Source organism: Prionailurus bengalensis, chromosome B2 (genome assembly GCF_016509475.1).
Source record: "Prionailurus bengalensis isolate Pbe53 chromosome B2, Fcat_Pben_1.1_paternal_pri, whole genome shotgun sequence".
Lineage (NCBI taxonomy): Eukaryota > Metazoa > Chordata > Mammalia > Carnivora > Felidae > Prionailurus > Prionailurus bengalensis.
In genome coordinates, this window is record NC_057349.1 from 79,419,443 (window position 1) to 79,445,410 (window position 25,968).

General features: G+C 36.4%; 1 protein-coding gene across 1 annotated transcript in view; it reads right to left on the bottom strand.

Moving 5' to 3' along the window:
• RNGTT (RNA guanylyltransferase and 5'-phosphatase) overlaps positions 1 to 25,968 on the bottom strand; it is a 326,083-nt gene that overhangs the window by 124,720 nt on the left and 175,395 nt on the right. The window contains exon 13 of the mRNA XM_043591917.1: positions 25,067 to 25,167. Within this exon, the coding sequence (XP_043447852.1) occupies positions 25,067 to 25,167 (101 nt within the window). The remainder of the gene's footprint in view (positions 1 to 25,066; positions 25,168 to 25,968) is intronic.

Below are 25,968 nucleotides of genomic sequence, written 5' to 3' on the forward strand. Positions count from 1 at the left end.
TGCATACAGTCAATCATATATATTGAGAGCAGAAAGTTACTTCAGTGATAATCTTTCTAACATTTTCATTTTTCAGATGAGAAGAGTATATGATGTTGCATGATATAAGAAAGGTCAGAATCTAATCAATGAAGGTCCCAAACCAAAAACATACGGCACTTCACAGAGAACGAAGAATATCAGGATAGCTTAATTGACTCTGCAGCACACTGAGACCTTAGTAAATTATTATAGCCATACTATGCTTCATTATGTGGTTAATCTTATTTTCCACCATTCTGCCCCTTTTTTTTACATACTAGACATAGAAGACTGCTGTCTCTCTAATCAAATAGGGAAATACAGAACTTTCTTAATTCTCTGGGTAATTTATAGCCTGAACCAGATTTAAAACTCTGTATCTTTCTGGCAAACTATACCTATATTTTTAGAGAGTGGGGAGGTCATAAGAAAGAGAATGTATCAGGGGAGAGAGAGAGTTGAACACAGTGGTGAGTATTTTTCCTTCTCCTCAGAGGAAATCCACAAAGTTGCATATATACAGGAGGACAAAAGTGCCTGATAAGGAAATCCATATTAGTCTACTCTACAGAGCTAGGGGCCCAGCAGGAAGTCTAGGAATTGGCCTCCCTTGAAACTTCAGTTTGACCTTGTCAAAGTTAAAATAAGGGATGATAACTAGCGAACTTAAGTATAGGTTCTGAAACCAGGCCCAAAACACTATTATTAGAAAATTTAGTAGCTGGGGCACCTGGGTGGCTCACTCAGTTAAGCATCAGACTTCAGCTCAGGTCATGATCTCACGGTTCATGGGTTTGAGCCCCATGTTGGGCTCTGTGCTGACAGCTCAGAGCCAGGAGCCTGCTTCAGATTCTGTGTCTCCCTCTCTCTCTCTCTCTCTCTCTCTCTCTCTCTCTCTGCCCTCCCCCACCTGTGCTCTGTCTCTCAAAAAATGAATAAACATTTAAAAAAATTATTAAAAAAAAAGATAATTTAGTAGCTAAACATCGAAATGGAATGATGAGCTTTGACAGCTTTCTTTTCTAACATATATTTGGACTGACTATGCAAAAAACAATGGAAATAGACAAATGCAGAAGACGGAGCGGGGGTTGGGGGGAGGAATGGAAGGAAAGAGAATTATATTCATGGACCAAAGTCTGATTAAATGGTATGCAAAGTGACAGGTGATTATAATTCATTTAAAAAGAGTAAATTTAGTAAATTAAAAGGAATCTAGTGAAATGTTTATGACTTTCTAACATCAAAGAAAACAAGAATAAGTGGTAACTTACCAATATCAGAATTTTAAAGTACAACATATTTCTCAATGCAGACAATACATGGGACAAAATAACTATCCTGGACAGATGTTAGGATATGTAAAATTATGGCACAAAATACAAACTATATCATACCATATCAGAAGACAAGTTGAATATTTTAAACAAACAAACAAACAAACAAACAACAACAACAAAAACAGAAACTAAACTTGAATCCAAAGGGCAATTCTCAGTTGTCATTAAGTTGACTTTTAGACATTATTTGACCAAAGCCATCATTTCTAATTCCTTGCCAAGTTTTTTCCAATCGTCTTTTTTGCTGATTCCTCCTCTTCTCCCCAGTGTCTAAATGTTGCCAGGCCCAGAGCTCAATCCTTCAACCTCTTCTTTATTGACATTTCTTATTTAGCTGTATAATCTAGTCTTAGAGTTTTAAATTCCATCTGTATACTGACAATGTCCAAATATATCTCTAAGTCTAAATTCTTTATATTCATCAGCTACTTAACATATAGAGATGAATAACTACTACACTATCAAACTCAACATATTCAAAACTGAGCTCTAAACCTTTCTTCCTAGACCCACTCTTCCCATATTCTTCCCCATTTTCAAATGATGGCAACTTCATTCTAGGTTTCAGGCAAAAATCCTAGAGTCAACCTTGACTCCTCTCTTTCTCTCACATCTGTCAGTTCTATATATCAGTTATAGTTTAATCTGGAGAGCAGAACCATCCAGTGATATGGACTCAGGAAGTGATTATAAGGATGAGACCTTACACCACGGTGGAAGAGAAGGAATAAAGATCACAAAGGAGATGATTAAAGGATCTGAGAAAAGTCACCGACCAGGGACCATAAGGAGCACTTATAAAGAAGTCTGTGGAAACCTGGTGCCTTTGTGTTTGATGGTGGGCCTGAAACCAAGGACAGCTGGACACACAGATGGGGAGAAAATCTGGTTGTGAACTGGATGTGAACTCCAAGGACAAACTAGAACCATGTCTATTTTTTACAGCATCTACACTTGATGATGTTGGTGACTTGAAGAAGACTCTATTTCCCTTTCCCAGAGCTGTACATGTACCTGGCCCAGCATTCAGAGAAGCTAAAAGAGGAGATCAGTGCCAACGGCTTGCAGGTCCAACTACTGTCCTACACCATTCAGGTAAGCCAGCAGAGCAATGACAATGTGCACATCTGAATATAATAGCTACTACTGCACTTCGGCCACCCAAATATCACACATCTCTTGAGGCCAGCTCTAAACTGCTACCATACAAGGAAAGGAATTGTAATTTTAATTCAGCTAAATTAAAAAAAAAAAAAATCACCATACTTTACCTCCAAAAGATACTCAGAATTTGACCATTTCTCCCCATCACCAATGTTACTACCCTAGTCTTATTAAGTCAAAAGAACTCTTGCCTGGATTCCTGCAACAACCTCTTCATTGGTTTCCCTGAAACTTTCCTATCCATTCTCATCACAGCAGCCAGAGGGGTTTTTATAAAATGTAAATCAAATCATGCCATTTCTCATCCCCAAACCCTGCAATGCCTACTTCCCTCAGACTAAAAGCTGAAGTCCTTACACTAGCCATGAGGTGAGATAATACAAGGTCTGATCTTTACTACTTTTCCCTCCCTCATTTACTCATCTCTTGCCATACTCTCCATCATACTGATCATGGAGCCTTTTGTTCTAGCTGTTTCTTTTGTCTGGTATGCTCTTCCCCCATATATCTGTTTGGCTAGTTCCTTCATCTCTTTCAACTCTTTGCTCAGATCTTACTTTATCAATGAGACTTAAAATACTTTAACTTGTCCTTCCCCCCTTCCAGGCTACAACACTCAATCTTTTATTCTATTTCTTTAAAAGAAAAAACTTCCATGCTCCTTGCCTGTCAACATATCATTTAATTCACTTATCTGTTATACTTATTGTCTGTCTCTGTTGCCTAAAATGTAAATTCCATAAGGCAGGGATCTGATTCTTTACAAATGTATCACATTTTCTAAACCAGTAACTGGCAAATAGAGGGTGCTCAATATTTATCTGCTTAACAAATGAGTCGACTGTAGTTCTAAAAGAAGAGAAGAAATGGGGTAATGATAATATTTGAATAAATAATGGCAGGAGATGTTTAGAACTGATAACAAAAAAATACATATAACATTTTCCAGGAGCCTAATAAATTTCAGTTGGGAAAAAAATCCACACCTAGGCTCATCATAGTATCTCTGAACTACACTAAAGACAAAGATTGTCTCTTAATCAAAGAAAATAAAAGTTACCTTCAAAGGAGATAATTACACTACAGCTGATTTCTCAACAGTAACAATGAAAATCAGAAGGCAATGGAAGATCATCTATACATTAAAGACAAAATTTGTTTACTTCAAATCCAATGCCCAGTGAATAAGGATAAAATAAACACTGCCATAAAAACAACTGAATTTACTACTAGCGGGACCAAAAAAAAAAAGTTAAAGGATGTTAGTAACTACAGGCAGAAGTGCAGTAATTTCACAGAGTAGAAAGTATAAGATGATAGAAGCAATGCATAACAAAGGAAGTTATAAGTAAATAGGAAAAAGCAATCAAATATTGATTGTACATAATAAATTAATGTTTGGTGGGCTTTAATATAAAAAAGTCAACAACAACACTTAAGTTGGAAAGGGGGTGATTAAAGTACACTACTTGAACAAGTAAAGATGTCAACTTTAGACTGAGTTAAATATGCAAGCTAAAACTTCTTTGGGACGCCTGGGTGGCTCAGTCAGTTAAGCATCTGGCTCTTATTTCAGCTCAGGTCACAATCCCATGGTTTGTGAGTTCAAGCCCCGCATCGGGCTCTGTGCTGACAGTGTGAAGCCTGCTTGGGATTCTCTCTCTCCGTCTCTCTCTGCCCCTACCCTACTTGCTCTCTCTCTCAAAATAAATTTAAAAACTTAAAAAAAAAATTTTTTTTAATTTCTAGAGTAACCATCAAAAAAACAAAATTTCAAGTTGAGCAGGGGGAAAAATCTATCAAAATAAAAGAAGGCAAGAAAGAATAGCAAAGTAAACACAGAAAAGGTAAGATACAAAACATGAGAGGGCAAAATTTTTTCATATATATGACTAATTCAGGTAAATGTAAATAAACAAAATGCTTCACTTAAAAGATAAAGACTGTTCATTTAAAAGATAAAGATAACCAAAACAAATAGTAAATCCATCTAAATGCTGTTTACAAAAGAGAAGTCTAAAACTATAAAGAAAAAGAAAGATTAAAGTTAAAAGATAAACAATATATAGCAGGTGTATTCATTTCCTAGGCCTTCAAGAGTAACACAGTACCACAAACTTGGTGACTTAAAACAACAGGAATTTATTGTCTCACAGTGCTGGAGACTAAAAGGCTGAAATCAAGATGTTGGCAGGGCAGGTCCACACTTCCTCGGAAACCTGTAAGAGAGAATCTTTTTTTTTTTTTTTTTTTTTGTCTCTTCCTAGCTTCTGGTGGTTTGCTGGCAATCCTTGGCATTCCTTTGTTTACAGCTGCAGCCCTTCAATCTTTATCTCCATCATCCCAGGGCATTCTCTCCTCATGTATCTCTGTATCTCTTCCTTTATTATATCTCCTCAGATGACACCTGTCATATCAGATTAAGAGCCTACCCTATTCTAGTATGACCTCATCTTAACTTACATCTTAATTACATCTACAAAGACCCTATTTCCAAACAGGGTCACATTCACAGGTACCAGGATATTCAACATACCTTTTGGAAGGACATGACTCAACTTCCTACACCAGGCAAATAGTAACCAAAAAGAGATGAAGAGAGGGGGAAGAGAAGAAAAGCTGTCAGAGTTCTAGTAATATCTAATGTCAGAATGTACTAGGTGAGAAGAAAGGTATTACAGTAAGACCATTAGGAGCTCTTGCACTAGTCCAGGCAAGAGAATGCCAGTTTGAACTAAGTTCACGTCTAAGACACAGAGGAAAGTCAACAGACTAAGTAATATCTGGGAAGTAAAATGATATTACTTCATAGGATAACCAGATAGAGGAGGACAAAGATGACTTAATAGGTTTTTGGCTTATGAAACTGGTTGAAATATGTTGCCAATCTCTGTCTTCTAGCCAGAGTAACTTTCTGAAACACAGATAATATAGATTCTTTTTATAGTCTTCACTAATTCTCCAAGGTTAGTCCTTGGGAGTTAATTCTTTACTCTAGCTTTCTTGGTCTATCACAATCCGGTCCTGGCCTCCTTTATTCAAATCGCCACTTGTACAAACTCTATTCAATAAACATTCCATGAGATTACATGACTTCTTTCAGACTGTACTTTACCTTAAATGCCAAGTTGACGCATTTACAAAGCTCTGCTTAAAGGAACCATCTTCGTTAGAACCTTCTTTCTGCTATTATTGACAATTAAGATATTTTTATATGTAATATATAAGATTGTCTGGGCTCCTGTAGTACTTTATTCACAGTTATAGTACCATATCTGTCACACTGATGTTTATCTACATTTATCTCCCCAGTCAAGCTACTCACACCTTCAGAGTAGGGCTTATCCATCTTTTTATTCCCAGCACCTAATAACATGGTTTGCACAGAGTTTTCAATAAATGCTTACTGAATAGTGATTCATCAGTTATAACTAACACTGCTCCTTACTATGAGGCAAATCTAAAAGTAAACGGAACACAAGTAGGATTGTGATTTTTTTTTATAAATTAGATTCTGAAAAAGATGAATAAATGTCTTTGTTTCTTAGTAATGAATTCATGCAATTTATAGTTAATTTATTCTAAACTCCCTTGAGACCATGTAATATGGTCTATACTTTCTACAATAAGCCCATATTTAAATGCCCAAAGCAATTTTTAAATCTAAGTAATACACATGGCAAGCTCTACCCATAAAAGTTAAAACATCACCCAAAAGAGATACATTAGATAATATTTAAGGAATTCAGGTATCATATAAGTAATTTAGATTGTCAATTTCCAAATAATTAAATGAAAATAAAATGTACTTTTTAAAAAAGCTGTAAAAGCTAGATTTCTTTTGATGACTGAAAATGTGTCTGAAACCTGCTGTGGCTTCTGTTTATCAATTTGAACCTAAAATATCTTTAAGCTGCAGACACACAAAACTTCTAGTTAATATAGGTTTCTAATTAAAAGAATATAAGGTAGTAATTTAGTGTAAATACAATTATTACATCTGTACTGTTACACTGGACAATGCTGGTATAGTATATGGGCATTTAGGAAATCCAGAGCCTCAATTTCTATTACATAGTGAAATGCATTTCCAACAATTAAAGTGTAATTTTTTTAAACAAAACTCATAAATAACAGGTATCAATATACTAATAAATTAAGATATTAAAAATAACCATGAGCACCACTACTACATGTAGATTTGCAAAAATCTTGGATCATAATTGTTCCTACTATCCCATTATTCAATACTTGGAAGTCCACTTTGCTAAGATAGTTTTCTGATGTACACAAAGACAAAATGAGCTCCTTTCATACCCTCCCCCCATATTCTGTCCCCTGAGAGTCAAAGCTTAATATGAGTTCCATTTTCCAGAGATAAAAGGACTGCATTAACAATGATGTGCCCTAGCTTTCTTCTTTTTACAATAAATTACCATATTTATATTTTGATGCTGTCATACGCTACAGGATATTAAATATCCTCTTGTCATAATTAACTCTTTAAACCAAATTAAATGGCTTGGCTCAAAACGGACTGTGGAAGTTAAAAGGATAGAATTCTATTACTCATTATTTTGCAATTATTTTAATAATCAGAGCTATTTAATTTATTCCATAATTGATATTAACTGAGAAATACAGTGGCTAAAAAGCTCAAATCTTTCCTCCTTTAAGATATAAACAAGAATTTGAAGTTGGGAGTATTTAGTAATAAATATTTGGTAACTTCACAAATACTTTAGGCCAAATCCTAATGCAAAAACTACAACCAATTGCTAATTTAAAAAATCCCATCTGGGGCACCTGGGTGGCTCAGTCAGTTAAGCGTCCGACTTCGGCTCAGGTCATGATCTCGCGGTCTGTGAGTTCGAGCCCCACGTCGGGCTCTGTGCTGACAGCTCAGAGCCTGGAGCCTGTTTCAGATTCTGTGTCTCCCTCTTTCTCTGACCCTCCCCCTGTTCATGCTCTGTCTTTCTCTGTCTCAAAAATAAATAACATTAAAAAAAAATCCCATCCACAATTATATCAAATATAAGCCACTAGGCTTAGTGATATTTTTATTAAAACATAATTGTTTCGGGGCGCCTGGGTGGCGCAGTCGGTTAAGCGTCCGACTTCAGCCAGGTCACGATCTCGCGGTCCGTGAGTTCGAGCCCCGCGTCAGGCTCTGGGCTGATGGCTCGGAGCCTGGAGCCTGTTTCCGATTCTGTGTCTCCCTCTCTCTCTGCCCCTCCCCCATTCATGCTCTGTCTCTCTCTGTCCCAAAAATAAATAAACGTTGAAAAAAAAAATTAAAAAAAAAAACAAAAAAAAAAACAAAAAAACAAACATAATTGTTTCTGCAGTAGACTAATGTAATGCCAAGGAAAATAACTCTCCTTTATATAGTCACTACAAACAGAGAAGTACATTTTTAGGAGTAAATGGAAATTCTCTACTTTTCAAGGACAACCTAAAAATTTCTGAAGACATAAAGGTAAAGAAAGATCCTAAAAGAAAAACAAAATTTGTTGCATATGGTCTAAAAAAAAGTTTCTTCTAAATAATAAACAAAATAACAAAATTAGGATTTCAAATTAACTTTAGGATTTTAATAAAAATACAAATCAATGAGCACTATTAGAATGTAACCTTTTATTTCCTTCAACATGAAGGTGATAATTTGTTTTTTGCAAGTTAAACCACAATAGAAAGATTTATGGTTATGTGAAATTACTAAATAAGCATTCTTGTTAAAAATATTATGTGAAAATATACTTGAACTTAGAGAAAGGTTCTGAAAAAAGGGTATATTCAAGGTATGAAAGGACCACCAATGAGCACCAGAGCCAGGTGAGTTTAAGTAATTGATAAAAATCTGATAATTAAAATATTAATTCCAACAAACTTTTTGAAAGAAGTATAAAGAAAAAATAAAAACACCAATGCACATGATTTATATCTAAAAGGACAGATTTTACTCACAAAAAGCAAGAGAAGCAGGGGAGTAGCTAAATAGTGTATCAAGCTTCTTGTCTTACACATGGGAGTTAAAAGACAGTTTCACTCCAGAGTGAGATATTTAGAGTTTAAAAAGCCTTTGAAAAACTTAAGGGTGATTACAAATAGAAGTTAAAACACAACAGGGGCGCCTGGGTGGCGCAGTCGGTTAAGCGTCCGACTTCAGCCAGGTCACAATCTCGCGGTCCGGGAGTTCGAGCCCCGCGTCAGGCTCTGGGCTGATGGCTCAGAGCCTGGAGCCTGTTTCCGATTCTGTGTCTCCCTCTCTCTCTCTGCCCCTCCCCCGTTCATGCTCTGTCTCTCTCTGTCCCAAAAACAAATAAACGTTGAAAAAAAAAAATTAAAACACAACACACAATACCAGACCATAATGAAAATCTCTATCCTCTCTGTTACAGACTGAATGTTCATGTTCCCTCAGATTTCTTATGTTGAAATCTAATCCCCAATGTGATGGTATTTTGAAGTGGGGCCTTTGGGAGGAAACTAGGGTCATGAGGATGGAGCACTCAGGAATAGGTTTAGTGCTGTTATACGAAGAGTCCAGAGGGGGTGCCTGGGTGGCTCAGTTGGTTGAGTGCCAGACTCTTGATTTCACCTCAGGTCATGATCTCAGGGTCATAAGATCTAGCCCCACACTGGGATCAGTGCTGAGTGTGGAGCCTGCTTGGGACATTCTCTCTCTCTGTCTCTCTCTTTGTCTCTCTCTCTCTCTCTATCCCTCTCTTCCACTCCCTCTCTCTCTAAAATAAAAAAGCAGCAGCAGCCACCACCACCGCTGCCGACAGAGAGCTGGCTCCCTCTTTTACTGCCATGTGAGGATGCAAGTCTGCAACCTGGAATAAGGACCTATACCAGAACCCAATTATGCTGGCACCTTGATCTCAGACTTCCAGCCTTCAGACCAGAAGAGATAAATGTCTGTTGTTTAAGCCACCCACTCTATGGTATATCGTTCTAGTAGTTTGAGCTGACTTCTGGATGTGGGAATGAGGGAAGAGGGTTATGCAGGAATACTTTTGTGATCATAATTTATAAAACAAGTAATAAAAATGAATAAATATATTTTTTAAAGTCAAAACCCAGAAGGACTACTTGAAAATTAAAAACAAAAGATTAAGGGGCGCCTGGGAGGCTCAGTCGATTAAGTGACATCAGCTCAGTTCATGATCTCACAGTTCCTGAGTTCAAGCCCCACATGGGGCTCTGTGCTGTCAGTATGGAGCCTGCTTCGGATCCTCTCTCCCCCTCTCTCTCTGCCCCTCCCTGCTGGTGCTCTCTGTCTCTGTGTCAAAAAATAAACATTAAAAAAATTAATAAATACAAGATTAAGGATCATAGTAAGATAATCATTTAAACATGTCTGACTCATGTCCAGCTCCAAATTATCAGCCTTTTAAGCCAAGTAAGTGTCTTTTGAATATGGAAGGAAAGTGATTTGTGGCTCTCTCCTGCATAGGCTGAGAAGAGCCCTAAGATGAAGACTGAAAATTATCAAACTGTGGAAAGAGCACACACACCACAGAAATCTGTGAAAATCCTAGAGATAAAAGAAACACTGACCCCACGTGATGTGCCTGACCTTCCTGGCCCATTAGGGGCTAGGGCTGAAAACATCTGAGGCCTGAGATGGGAGAATGTGCAGAGTAAGAAAGCAGGGAGGCTTTCCCAGTTATTTACTACAGGAAACTAGAAGCTTCTATGTAAGTGATGCAGTGGAATAAAGATCACATATCTTTCCTTCTTGTGTGGGCAGCCACCATTTATAGCACTCCAACAACCAGATCTGAGCCCCAATGAACCAATACAGAAAAAATAAGAACACGACAGCCCATCAAGGAAGGAAAAAGAATCAAACTGACATTAGGCTTCTCATCTTTAACACTGGAGCCAAAAGAGAGTAACAACGAGAGAAAACAACTGCACCTCAGGAATTCTATACTCAAGACATGATTAACCTATCAGGAAAAAGAAAGATACATGCAATTATGAACGAATTAAGGGTAATAGCCTATGCTATTACTGAAAAACTTACTCAAGAAAAATACTCCTGAGAGAAAAATACTCAGGAAATGATTATCCAGAGAACAAGTGAATCTGAACAAAAAATGGAAAATGAAGGAAAGAGAAAAGTGGTAGGCAATAAATCTTGCAATATATAAATGCTACTAAACTTAAATTAGATAATGACAAACTGGAAATATGTCGTACAGCAGCCAAAACTCTATATTCTTCAAATAAAAGGAATAGGCACAGTTGTAAGACAAATTCTTAAAAAACAGCCTTGAAGTGAAATTTAAGATGTTTTAGTAATATCTGTAGGGTTGGGTTGGGTAGAATTTCTGGTAAATATTCCAATAAAACTTAGGTGGGGAAGGGTAGTGAGAATAAAAACGCAATCACAAAGTTACACCTTTCCCAAATTAATCCTCAACACTGAAATTTTCCAACATCAGGCTCCAAAAAGCATCTTTTACTCCCATCTTTACAAGTTTAGGTAACAGCCTTAGGCATCGCCATCTGTCATATAAGCATTTGTTTTTTTGTTCAGTTCCAGCATGTCATACATCAGACGCATGATTATTTATGTGAATTAAAATATTTCAGGGGCGCCTGGGTGGCTCAGTTGGTTAAGCATCCAACTTTGGCTCAGGTCATAATTTCACAGTTCGTGAATTTGAGCCCCGCATCGGGCTTTGTGCTGACAGCTCAGAGTCAGGAGCCTGCTTCGGATTCTGTGTCTCCCTCTGTCTCTCTCCCCAAACCTCTCTCTCTCTCTCTCTCTCTCTCTCTCTCTCTCCCCCTGCCCCTCCCCCACTCATACTCTGACTCCATCTCTCAAAAATAAACATTAAAAATTTTTTCAAAGATATTTCTAAATGGATTTCAAGCCTATTTTTCCTTGCTAGACCTCAATTTCAGTTATCCCAGATTGTTCTTACTCATTTGATAGTTTTTCCCACTACAGTGCAGCTTTTAAAAAGGTAAAGACGTGGAGCGCCTGGGTGGCTCAGTTGGTTACGCATCCAACTTTGGCTCAGGTCATGATCTCACAGTTTGTGAGTTCGAGACCCACATCGGCCTCTGAGCAGACAGTTCAGAGCCTGGAGCCTGCTTCGAATTCTCTGTCTCCCTCCCTCTCCGCCCCTCCCCTGCTCACGTTCTGTGTCTCTCTCTCAAAAATAAACATTTAAAAAAAAATTCTTTTAAAGGTAAAGATGCCCCCTCCACATAAGGAAGAGGAAAATTAAAAGCTCTGACGTGATTAACATTTGGTAGAAGTGTTTTATATAGCATTACTTATTGTTCCATAATAAGTAAAAGCCTGTTTGATAGAAAATTACCAAAATTAATTTTATAACAGTGTTGTCATAAAGGTAATTCAGAAATTCAATTTAGAAAATATTAACTAAATATACTCCAGGGCCTGGTACATCGGAAAAAAATAAATGAATGAATGCTCAACAAGGAAAGGGTTGGCAAAGAAGTAAAGGAAGCGAGCTTCTGAGAGATATTATGCTTTTGTTGAAAGGTGTGCACTGCTCCAGGCATTATCTGACCTCCTGAGATCATATGCAACAGTTTATGCACACATTCCTTAGACGTCATGTTTTATAACACTGACAAGTTTAAATAATATAAACCCTCTTTTAAAAAAACATAGAATGGGGGCGCCTGGGTGGCGCAGTCGGTTAAGCGTCCGACTTCAGCCAGGTCACGATCTCGCGGTCCGTGAGTTCGAGCCCCGCGTCAGGCTCTGGGCTGATGGCTCAGAGCCTGGAGCCTGTTTCCGATTCTGTGTCTCCCTCTCTCTCTGCCCCTCCCCTGTTCATGCTCTGTCTCTCTCTGTCCCAAAAATAAATAAACATTGAAAAAAAAAAATTTAAAAAAAAAAAAAAAAAAAAAAAAAAAAAAACATAGAATGTTCCATATTTGGGATATGTTTAATGTTTCCTCATGGTTAGATTTAAGTTATATATCTGCATCAGAATACCAGATAAATGAAACACATGATGTCCATTGTCTCCCACTGCTGATGTTCATTTCGATAAGCCAGTCACAGGTTTATCCTATTGCTCAACGGAATAATTACTATTTTCCCCTTGTAAGTTAGAAGCAATTCATAGAAAGATATTTCATAACCATAAAAATATCCTACTTCTCATAAAAATTTCTCCCCTAGACTTAGCATCTATTGATTATTCTTGCTTGAGCCAATCTTTACTAGGACAGTGGCAAAATGTTTTCTACCTCCAAGATTCCTTCCACATTTACCAGTGAACATTCTACTTCAAGCAAGACTACATTTTCTCTCCATTTATTATCAGTATGGGCTCATGGATTCCTATTTTTATCAAGGTTTGTGATTCATTACTGTCCTTCATTATGTTGGTGCTCACCCTGTCCTAAGATCTGGCCAGTGGGAGTCCCTTTTAGTTGACTCCTCTATGCCCCCATTTTTTCTTTTTTGACCACTTTCTTACTTTCTGGCATAAGAAGATGTTCTAGGTTCACCCTTTTGCTTCCCTCCCTAGCCCTAGAATAAGCCATTTCTTTGAGGATGTCTGGTTCTTTTGAGTGGGAAATGGTATTAGAAAGCAGCATCTTGGTGGTAGATACACTCATTGTAACTGAGGTGTCTGCTTGCAGGTTCTGTCAGTGCAGAGCTAGGAAAAGTATTTATATAAATATGTATACTTATATATGCTTATATATTTGTATATATGTGTGCACATATATACATATTCAATTATTTTAAAAATTCTAATCCACTCCATAGGATTCTTCACTGTCTTCTATTCCATATTTGTGTCTTCCTCATTCCTCAATGAGAACACTGTCTCCTAAAATCAGTACTCATTTGTTCAATCCCATAAAACAGTTTTATGTTTCTACACTGCAAAAACCAAATCTACTAAAAAAGAATTTAAAATTTGTTTACAGTTCTCTCCATCTCACTCTTCCAGAGGGTCTATAAGTCAAATACGGTGTTCATAAGTTATTTAAATTCTCCCCCACCCAGAATGTGATTCAAAGGAGGAATTTAACTGTACTTAATTCATACAATATTCCCCAGAGATATCTACCAAGTGACAAGCTTCTTGTAATGTAAAAGCTAACTTAGAGAAATTTCAATTAAGGAATACATACCTGAGATTAGAGCAAAAGACACAGCAAAAAGGTTCTCATCATAAAGAATCATTTTAAAGTGAATAAATATAAAAGTTAAACTCCAAGGAACCAAATGATGAAACAAAGATGATCCCAGTTTCTCATTTAAATTAATAAGTGAAAGGAAATAATTTGACTCCAGTGAGGTCACACACAGATGTTCTGAAACCACATGCTCCTATTCTCCTAATAGTTACTCACAGGCACTTTGACTATGATATTTATTCTTGGTAGATGGACTGAGAAAGATTTTCTGCAAGAAGTAGGGAGGATGAAACAAAGAAGTTCACAGGAATTAGTAATACCTAATACAGATAGCCAGGCAGAGGAAATGAAAAGCCAGCTGAAGCTCCTCCTTTCTTCTCCTAGCCCACAGTGGAAATAAAACATAACCAAGAATTTGAGATGGGCTACATGGGTGATGGGCATTAAGGAGGGCACTTGTGATGAGCACTGGGTGCTGTATATAAGTGATGAATCACTGATTTCTACTCCTAAAACCAATATTGCACTGTATGCTAACTAAAATTTAAATTAAAAAAAGAAAAGAATTTGACACAAAAACCACCTAAAGGACTAAAATCTAAGGAAGCATCTGTCTTAAAAAACGTTTAGGCGATGAGACTATTTCAAATAAGATAACTAAAGCATTATTATGGACCATTTGCTAAAAGATGAAAATAGTCATTGACCAACTATGCCAAATAGCTTAATCATTAAGCATACCATGCAATAACATTGGCTACAGTAGTGTTTTTATCTCTAATATCACTTATTTAAAATAATTTTTAATGATGCAAGTTAAGAGTGAAGCATTTCATTACAAAATAGAGGCAGAAGAGGAAAAAACAAGAGAGAAAAAGGCTCAGTTCAGCAAAGAAATAACTTTTTCCCCATATAATTTATTAGCTATATTCTTGCTGACTTAATCCTTTCTTATACAAGAACATTTTTTTCAACATTTTGAATATTTTACCACTATTATTTCCTTCTTAAAAATAAAAACACTAGGTCAAACAAGCATGAGGAATAAAATTAATCATTCTATTTCTTAAATAAACTTGAGCAGAAGGAAAAAAAAAAAAACCCTCTAGTCAGCAGAGTAAGAGGACATTTTCATACATTTTTTTTTTGTTTTTTTTTAATATTTATTTTCAAGAGAGAGCAAGTGCAGAAGAGGCAGAGAGCAAAGGAGACAGAGAATCTGAAGCAGGCTCTGAGAGGTCAGCACAGAGCCCCACGTGGGGCTCAAACTCACAAACTGTGAGATCATGACCTGAGCCGAAATCAAGAGCTGGATGCTTAACTGATTGAGCCACCCACGCGCCCCTTCATACATTTTCAATAGGAGGTAAAGTGGAATCATGTAGTTGATTCTACTGATTTCATTGTGTCAGCATTTCTCAAATTGAAATGCACAGACCTGAGCAGGTTAAGACCTGAGCCCCTTAATAGAAGGCAGAGGTCAAGACCCTTGCAGAAAGACCTAGCAACACTACCTCATGTACAGAGTATAAACCTTCACTGGCAAACAAAAACCTGTAGGCCTATCTAGCCTGACACCTGTTTTTGTAAATAAAGTTTTATTAGGACACAGCCACACTCATTCATTTACATACTTTGTGACTGCTTTTGCACTACAATGGCAGAGTTAAGGAGCTGTGATAAAGACTATATAGCCTGCGAACCCAAAAATATTTACTATCTAGCCTTTTATTAAAAAAATATGTGCTGGCCCTTGCTGTAAATCTTCCTCTAATTATTCTTCAGAACACTGGCAGCGCTTGCTAGGGTGATTATGCACTGGAAAAAAGAAATACTTGAACCAGTCAGGGATTACCGGACACTCCCTTTAAACAGACATTAATTACCAGGGATGCAAAATGCCAGCAAGACCTGTCAAAGAGAGCTTAGGGTGGGTGATCAGGTGATAAATGGGTTTCTGGCTCAAGTTTAAATCTAAATGGGGCAGTGTGTCCACAGATATAACCTGTGGTTATTTTCCAGTTCCTGAAAGTATAACTGGAAGAATTTCCACCTTTGCTCTCTGACCCAGGGCGTTAGCCTTATTATACTAGGAAAAGCCACTGAAAGCCCCTCGAACTTGCTCTCCCTACCAAGGATAGAAAGCAAAAGCAATAATGCAGCCATATCCCCAAGACAGGTACAGAGATTAGTGCCACCATCAAAGACTTAAAAAGATACTGGAGTGATAAATATCAATCATATATCCATTTAATTTAGATGTTTAGCCTATACAGAAGGTGGATAATCATGAAGAATGATTACAAATTACCATACATTTAATCAGATTGTGACAGCAAATGCTGCTGCTGTTCCAGATGTGCTATCTTTAATGAAGCAAATCAACACAATCTGAAATCTTACATATAACTACAAGTTGGCAAATATGTCTCTATATTAACTGAGGTACTATCAGAAGATACTTGCCTTGGCATGGCCAACAATATAATTTATGGCCATCAACTCTCCTGCTTTTTGCTATAGTATACTTCATAGAGACAGTGGTCATTTTTTCTTAATAGTTTAATATAGTTTGTATTATGTGACATGCAGTGGACTAAATGTTTGTATGTATTATCTCATTCACTTTCCACAAGGGATAGGCACTTCTATTATCTACATTATACAGTTATAGAAACACAAGTAACACAAAGATTTAACCTAAGAGTGGCAGAGCTGAAATTAAAATCTAAGTGGTAACCTTCCAGAGCCTCTTTGCTTAAGAGGATCTACTATACTAAGTCTGGTGAATAGAAGAGCTATTTTGTTTGAACATTTATCCATTTTTTAGTTGACTGATATTTGGATTATTTCCACTTTTTGGCTATTATGAATAATATTGCGAAGAAGATTCATGGACCAATTTTTTGTGGACACAGGTTTTCATTTCTCTTGTATATATACCTGGGAGTAAAACTGCTCAGTCATATGGTAAGTCTATCTTTAACATTCTAAGGAACTGCCAGAGTGGCTGCACCAATTTACAAACTCAATATCAATGCTTGAGGGTTCCAATATCTCTATATCCTTACCACCACTTTTATTATCTTTATTTTTTCCACAGATGGTGATCATTCTAACATTACATAGAATAAAACATTTATCCACAATACTGATGATTCTGGACTTACACTTATTAAAAATGAGGAAGAAGCAAAAATTTCTTTAGATCCCTTAGTAATACATATATGTGAGACAAAAGATGAGAGAGCAAATCCACAAAATTAAGGAGTCCATTACTGAAGTAAGATTTTAAGCAGTCCAATGGCCTAAGAGCTGTCAGATAGCCTCTCCAAGGTAAAGACAAGTTACTACATGTGCACTATTTACTACTAAAAGGGGGTTGGGGGAGCGGGGACACAATGCTTGAAAAGCATTTATAAGTTGGGATCAGAGAAAGAGAAAGCTCTGTAACAAATCCAAGCTATAGTATAAGCCATTTTGCTACTTGAACCTTATAGCCCACCATATCCATTGTCTAGAGCTTTGGGCAAGGCCCAATAAGAGAATCATACCAGTCTTCAGGGTATTAGAGCAAAAACATGCCATTTCCTAAAGATCATCAATCTTTTAAGAAACAGATCCTAGCTTGCTATTGGACTTTGAAAGAGACTGAAACACGTAACCATATGATGACTTAAGTTGCCCATGATGAAATGGGCACTATTTGACCCACTAAGCCATAAAGTGTCAGAACAATAGGAACATACTATTCATTAAGTAGAAATGCCACATAAGATACTGGGCTTGAATAAGTCAAGAAAATATAGGTAGAGGTATGGTTTCTTTACTTAGGCAACCGCTTTCTTCTCTTCAATCCACACCTAATATCAAGGGGGAATTTCTTATTACCAGATGGGGGAAGGAAAAAACTCAGAAATAGTTTAAAGTTCCATGATGTCCTAGAAAAAAAGGGAAATGGACTGCTGCATGACAACAGCCTGAAGACATCAGTGATGGGAAATTCTACCAATGGGCCGAGCTTTGAAACATACAGCCTGGACTGAGAGATGATGGCCAGAAGCATAAATTTACACTGACTGCCGATAGTTCAGAAAACTGGTCGAGGATATGGAAGAAACAGGATTGGAAGATTAGTGACAATGAAGGTATGGGGAAGGTGGGAAAGGTACGTAAAGGGAACACTCAGAATAGGCATGGATTATGAAGAAACAGTTATTCATTACAAAGGAGGCTTTCAATAATCAGGTGGCCAAAATGACTCATTCTGAATGTCAATTCTTTTATTTCCCCAGCCATCCCAGAGTTTACTCAAGGAGTCCTTGTGAAAATGGCAACAGTGGAAGAGGCAAAGGCTATGCCTGGGCTCTTTCCTCAACACAGATCATCTGGCCACAGCTACCACCAAGTGTTCAACCTGCCAACACTTGAGACCACAATGAATGAGTCCCTTGATATGGCATCATCCCCCAGGAAAACTAATCAGCCACTGACCCACAGAGCAAGGATCACTATGATCACTAGAATGACAGCATATTGTAAGTCTTTTGGTAGGTTGATTACACTGACTTCTATCATGGAGAGAGAAGCAGTTTATCCTTACTAGATCACATAAATATTCTAGATAACATTTTTTTTCTCTTTAACACTTCTACTAACATCACCTTTTATGGACCTATTGAATGTCTTACTCATTAACATGAGTTGCCATAGGGGCACCTGGGTGGCTCAGCTGAGCATCTGACTTCGGCTCAGGTCATGATTTCATGGTTTGTGATTTCAAGCTCTGTGTTGGGCTCTGTGCTGATAGCTCTGAACCTGGAGCCTGCTTCCAATTCCAGTCTCCTCTCTCTGCCCCTCCCGTGCTCATGCTCTGCCCACCCCCCCTCTCGAAAATAAACAAACATTAATTTTTTTTTTAATTTAAAACATGAGTTTCCATAAAACTTACTTCAAAAACAATTGGGGCAATGGGCTCAACGCCTTGAAATTCACTGGCCTCACCTCCCACCTAGAAGCAGCTGGCTTAACAGAACAGTATAATGGTCAACTGAAAATTCAATTACAACACCAGTTAGGAGACCACATTTTAAAAGGATGGTTGTGGGCTCGGACTTTAAATCTGTGACCAAATATATGGTGTCATTTCTCCTTTAGCCAAAAGACAGGAGTCAAAGACCATCCTTATCTCAATATGATTCCTAATTATCTACTCACAGAATTTTTGTTTTCCATCCCAGCAACTTTAATGTAGAAATTCTGGTTTGCAAATAAGAGTGCTTCTGTATCAAGGGACACAAGAATACCCCACTGAATTAGAAACTGAAACTGCTATTTGACCATTTTGTGCTTCTCATGTTATCTGAACCAACAAGCAAAAAGAGAGACAGACAGAGAGAGATGGATTACTCTGCTAGCTGATGTGACTGATTCTATTACCAAAGACAAGCCAGATTGTTGCTACAGAAACCATTAGGAAGGGCTATGTCTGGAACCTAGGGTATTCTCTGGGGTGCTCCCTGTCCAACAGTAAAAGTTAATGGAAAATTGCATAAACAACAAAAAAAGGTAAGACCACTGAGGACCAGACCTACCAGGAATAAAGGTTTTGTGTCACCTCACCACATTTTTATGTTTTAGCCTAGATCATCTCAGAACAAAGGAAAAATGAAATGGACAAAGGAAAAAGAAAGCTTCAGCTATGGTCTTATGACCGGTGTCAAGACTGCCGATGCCGACTAACTTTACAATTCAGTCATTAAGCAATAGTATTTGTATGGAATCATGACTGAATCTGAGGAGTGATTAACATCGCCCAGTGATAGACAGCATGACTGTCTCCTAGAAATGGGTAAATGATTAACTGGGAATTTGTGTCCCTGTACTTCGAAGGGACAGTAAGAATATATGCACCTCAAGTGAAAGAATACCATTTTTGCTGTTTTATGGAAATTCAAGCATGTGTAGAAGTGAATGGATGATAAGTAACTAAAGAAGTGGACTGAGGTAATATTAAGCTATCGTCACTTCACTTCAAACTCATTCTCTTTGCTCCAGTTTGTTGTATAATTCTTGGGGGCAGGGGGTAAAAGACTAAAGAAGAAAGAAGGGACCTATTCGCTCCTGTTTGCAGCAAAAGTTCTCTAACCTGGGGTGACAACTGATCCCAGTAGTACCCAGTTGACTCCCCTGAAGTTTCTACCGCAGTCCTCAGATCAACTGCACTGGGCCTCCTCTGAAAACTCAGCACCTGCTAGCCAGTACTGTACACGTCTTCAGATGTCAAAATTTAGAGCCATAAGATATATCCTCCAAGATCTTGAGGCAACACCACCAGCAGCTGGCAGTGACCTTCTTATAAGCTCTCCAGGGCCTTCTCCAAGCTTTTCAGTTTTTTTTAAATATTTCATTTTTTATTTTTAGAAAGAGAAAGCAGAGGAGAGGGGCACGGGGGCAGAGAGAGTGAGAGAGAGAGAGAGAGAGAGAGAGAAAATATGAATCGCAAGCAGGTTCCAGGTTCAGTGTGGAGCCCAATGCAGGGCTCAATCTCACTACCTGAGGACCATGAACGAAGCCAAAATCAAGAATCAGATGCTCAACTTACCGAGCCACCCAGGTGCCTCTAAGCTTTTCAGTTTTAATAATTCACCTCCATTCATTTGTTCCCCTTTGCATGGTAAGTGCTTCCTGCAGTTACTAGCTCTTCAACATATTTTTGCCTTTTCAGTTCTTTAATAACTGATTACAATTCTTCATATTAAATCAATTCTGTTAAAATATTTGCTGTTTTTGTTTTTGACTATACCCAAATTGATATATCTATTAACATCACATAACTATATGTGAATATAAAATCAAACAACAAAGTTGGATGGTAGGTCTGAGTTCAGTTTCAAACCTTTAAGAAAATCTTATATCTCAACAGTCTGGACCAATTTATAAAAGACACTATTTAGAAGGTTATTAGCAACTTTCTTAGAAACACATATGAAGATATAGATGTAGATCTCTCAAAAGATTTATACAATAAAAAAAAACTGAATATTTCCAATCTTCCTATTATAGGTGATAACTCAATATAATTCTTATACACACACCTTTTTGTATTTTTATGTTTATATGTACAATTCACCATTTGATATTTCTTGAGTGTTTATTATATTCAAGTCACCATGAGCCACATAGGGGCGCCTGGGTGGCTCAGTCGGTTAAGTGTCCGACTGTTGATTTCGGCTCAGGTCATGATTTCCCGGTCTGTGGGACTGAGCCCTGAGCCCTCCTGCATTGGGCTCCCCACTGAGAGCACAGAGCCTGCTTGGGATTCCCTCTCTCCCTGCTCCTCCACACTCTCACTCACATTCTCTCTCTCTCTCAAAATAAATAAAAACTTTGAAGAAAGGAAATATGCACTTTTAAATCAATTTTAATTAAAATAACAACAAACACTTAAATGCTTATCAGGTGCCATCTGTTCTAAAATATTTTACATATATTAGTTCATTTAATCCCTGTAAATCTCATGACTCCAATTTCTATTATATGAATGAGGAATATGAGGTACAGAAAAAAGGAGTGTGCTCAAGGTCACACAGCTAATAAGGATATTTAAACCCAGGCAGTCTAACTCTAGAATATGTGCTCTAAACTACAAGGCTATACAAATAATAAGCTTACCCCACTCACTATAAGTCATGGAGACTGTACTCAAGAGTTAGCAGTTTCCAGAATATAGACTACCTTCGTAATCCTAGCTTTTCACACAATGACCACGGTTTTTGGTTGCAGATAAATTAATATAAACCCACAATATTTTTTAAATAACATATAGCTCTCAGATGAAAATCTATATAGTGTGCCTATAAAGTTCAACACAATGTAAATAACTGAGATATAGAGAAATTATTTAGGTCATGATAAATCAAAGTTAATACACCCCAAATTTTCAGAAATGATACTAAAAGGAGTTAAATAAAAAGCAAATTTTAGGTTTTAATTGCCATTAACAGGGCATTCAACATAATGCATTTTTCTATTTGTATTAAATTTCAATCTCATAAGAATCTATACTATACCCACTTTATTACAGCAGCTGGAGACATTTTCAAGGATTGGTACTTGTATTCTATCTTTTAAGACATTCTACTCCATTCTATGCTTTAGATTAGATGAGCTTTTAGATTTAAAAATACTTACAAGTACAATCAAGAAAAGAAATGAGCTTGTCTGATGGTATTTTAATATCTTAGTGTCACTTCATTGGTCACATGCTATGATTCTTACAATTTAGAGACATAGCTATTCTCCTTTCAAACTATTACAGGCAGATTTCTTAAAACGCTCTCTAACATACTGCATCTAACATAAGCATTAGATACAAGCTCATTTATTTAGTGGAAACTGCTCTAACACATAACATTCTTTATGTTAAAAACCCATATTACTCTGGCTAACTGAATATTACATGTTTTATGTAATAGTTATCACACCGTTATTTCATATTAAATACTCTATTTGAAAACTGACACCCATGTTTTATAAATAAATTATGTACCTACACCAATGTAACTTCCATATTCCCATCATAAAATCACCTTCAATGCTGACATTTTGATGTTTTAAAAATGCACTAGGATCGGGGTGCCTGAATGGCTCAGTCAGTTAAGTGTCTGACTTTGGCTCAGGTCATGATCTCGCCGTCCATGAGTTCGAGCCCCACAACAGGCTCTGTGCTGACAGCTCAGAGCCTGGAGCCTGTTTCAGATTCTGTGTCTCCCTCTCTCTCTGACCCTCCCCCATTCATGCTCTGTCTCTCTCTGTCTCAAAAATAAAAAACGTTAAAAAAAAAAAAAAAGATGCACTAGGATCAAAAGTAAATCCTTTTCTTTTTCAGTAAGAAGACATTGAAAAATAGCTAAAATTTTAAAAGAACAAAATGTACATTAAAAAATACTAAGAACAAAGCAAAACTGGGATGACAAACTACTAAACTGAATTCCATTGTGCTGTATTCAAATGCAGTGGACAACTGCAAGGAAACAGTTGTTTCCTTGCTACTTAGAAAATGGACATTCTATATATAGCCTCATGTAGCTTTTTAAGTGCTAACAATTATGACCCATAAAAAGCAAAACAAAATAATTTTTCAAAACTCAACAAAACATCAATAAAACACACACAAGGGTTTATACTCCTTAACTCTGTATTATAAATATAGTATTAGACAAAATAGAAAATTAAGTAATAAAGCAATTTAAAATTTTTTATTTTACCTTTGTACTCCTATTTCACGAGAACCATATTCATCTATGTCTTTTATGGGAAAAAACGATGCAGGCAGCCTATCAGAATCAATCCCTCAGCTTCCACTGCTAGAAGTGAAGCAGTCTTCCAAAAGGCATTTCCGAAAAACATATCAGGCCTACACTTGGCTTGCAGGACTATCGACGTACAGGTTCCAGAATTTACTGGCAACTCAGAATATCTGTACACCAGATACTTTGTCAGGAAGAATGATCTTGAATTTAATACTTATCAATACTTATCCAAAGATTTTATACATATAGTTTGGGGCAATTTCAAAAAATTGATTGATAAGATTTAATTATCAATATTAATAATTAATAGCATATTAATATAAAGCATTTTTATAATGTTGATTAACAACAAAAACAAAATGTTAATGATTAACATTAATTGGTATTGATATTAATATTGTTTCCCAAGGATTAAATAAGAGAAATAATGTTTAGGTAAGTACTGATAAGAAGTAAACTCAAGGTTATCCTTTCTCACAAAGAATCTGGTGTACAGATATTCTGGGTTGCCATGTTATTTCTTTTATCTACTCTTTGATTATATATATATTCCATACAGTCCTATATATAGTCCTATAAATACATATATTCCATACCATCCTATAAATAGTTAAAAACCCATCTGTCCTTGGATAAACTCAGACCAATACAGAGTGAAATACTTCCAAGAAACAGTATTTGGGGCCCCAGATAATTGTTCTAACTAAACTATACTATATACTAAGTCACAAACTCTTATTTAAGGATGTAAAATATTAAATACCCTTATTTTATGAAAATTGACACTCATATCATTTATTACACTCCCTTTTTTTACTTAGGATTCACCGCACTGCACAGTATCCTTCATCTAAAAATGCACAGTCTTGCGGCACCTGGGTGGCTCAGTCAGTTAAGTGTCCGACTTCAGCTCAGGTCATAATCTCACAGTTTGTGAGTTTGAGACCTGCGTCAGGATCTGTGCTGACAGCTCAGAGCCTGGAGCCTGCTTTGGACTCTGTGTCTCCCTCTCTCTCTGCCCCTCCCCTGCTCACACTCTGTCTCTCTCTCTCTCTCTCTCTCTCAAAAATAAATAAACATTTAAAAAAATACCAAGAGCACACTTTACACACTGTATGTTAGCCAATTTGACAATAAATTATATTTTCAAAGAAAGAAAGAAAAAGAAAGAAAGAAAGAAAGAAAGAAAGAAAGAAAGAAAGAAAGAAAGGTGGGACTAACCACATTTCTTTAAAATAAATTAATAATAGTAAATAAATAAAAATGCACAGTCTCTTAAGAAACTTTATCTTCTGGAGTCTGGATTCATATAACTGATCCTTTGTTCCATTAGCTACAAAAAACAAATCTGTAGTTTACCTTTGGCAAGCAAAAAGGATTCCATAGCATGTACTGGTAACCTTTTCATCCTTTTGTCACTGTTATTTACTTTATGATTTCCTTGATCAAACATTACTTACTTTGTTGTTATATATTTATTTAACATCATAAAAATTTGTGGAACAAGGTGAAATGAAACAAGGAATTCTAAAATAGCAACCAATAAAGTCATATAAGGAAGATTAACCAGTAAATGAAAAAAACACCTAATGAACATTATGAAAAATCTTAATGAAAATCAACAAGTAAAACCTGACCCTAATAAACTATGGATAAATGTTTGCTATGTAAACGCAAGCATGAAGTAGTTTCTTTCAAAGTAAAAAGGGCTTACCTCAAAACATTTAGTTATAATAACAATGATCATATCTTACTTTTATAATTCACTTGACAGGATTACTTAAGTGAAATCTATTTTCACTTTTACAACTTAACAAAGTTCATTTTTTATATGAGAAATATCTGTACTTTTAAAGACCAAAATTAGTAAAGTTTAATGGATGCTACAAAACATTACTAGCTCTAATAGCTGAAAATCAGATGTAGAGGTATTATACATACATTGTAAAATGAAGTATTTCACTTTTGCAGAGGGAGGGTAAAGTATATGTAAAATATCCAGTAAACAGTGAAGCCTTATACAAACAGTATTATTTCATGTAAAAATGGTGGGAAGTGCGTACTTACCCTTCTCCTCCCATTCTTGTTATCTTTAGGCGAAAATCCACAGAATTCAAACTAGGAGGCTTCCATTTCAAAATATCATCACATCGACCAGGTTTATATTTCTAAAGTGAATTAAATGACAGTGATTAATAACAAGCTAAAAAATAAACATATCAACTACTTTTTATAGTATGCTTTGTATTTTCTTAAACTGCAATACAGCTGATATACAATGTTATATTAATTGCAGGTGTACAACATAGAAGTCTGACAATTCTACACATTACACACTACTCACCACAGTAAGTGTATTCATCATCTGTTGCCATCACATGTGCCATCATCATCTGTTGCCACACAAAGTTATTACAATATTATTGCCTATGTTCCCTATGTTGTACATTTCATCCTCATTACTTATTTATTTTATAATTGGAAGTTTGTGACTCTTAATCCCTTTCAATTACTTCTTATTAAGCAAAACCACTACTTCTTTTCTAAATGTAAGTTTTATCTTAACTGATGAGCGAAGCTAGTTACTGACCTTCTTAGTGACAACCTTTCTCCTTTTCCTGCCAAAGTATGCAGACCCTTATTTGTGAAAGTCCATAAAAAGAATGAAACCTGTTATTCTCTCCAATCCTTCTAAAACTGGATAGGAAGTTTGATAGTTTAAAAAAACAAAAACAAAAACTGTTTTTTTTCTTGTTCAGCTTTACTGTGGCATAATTTACAATGAATAAAGTTAACCAGTGAATTTTAACGCATGGATTCAATCAACTTAAAAATTTCATAATTTGTGCTGCCTTTTGTGCCCTCTTTAAGGAATCTTTGCACATCCTAAGATTGCTACAATTTTCTTAGAAAATTTTACCATTTTAGCTGTTATTTGGGGGTATAAGACCCATCTGAGGTTAATTTAT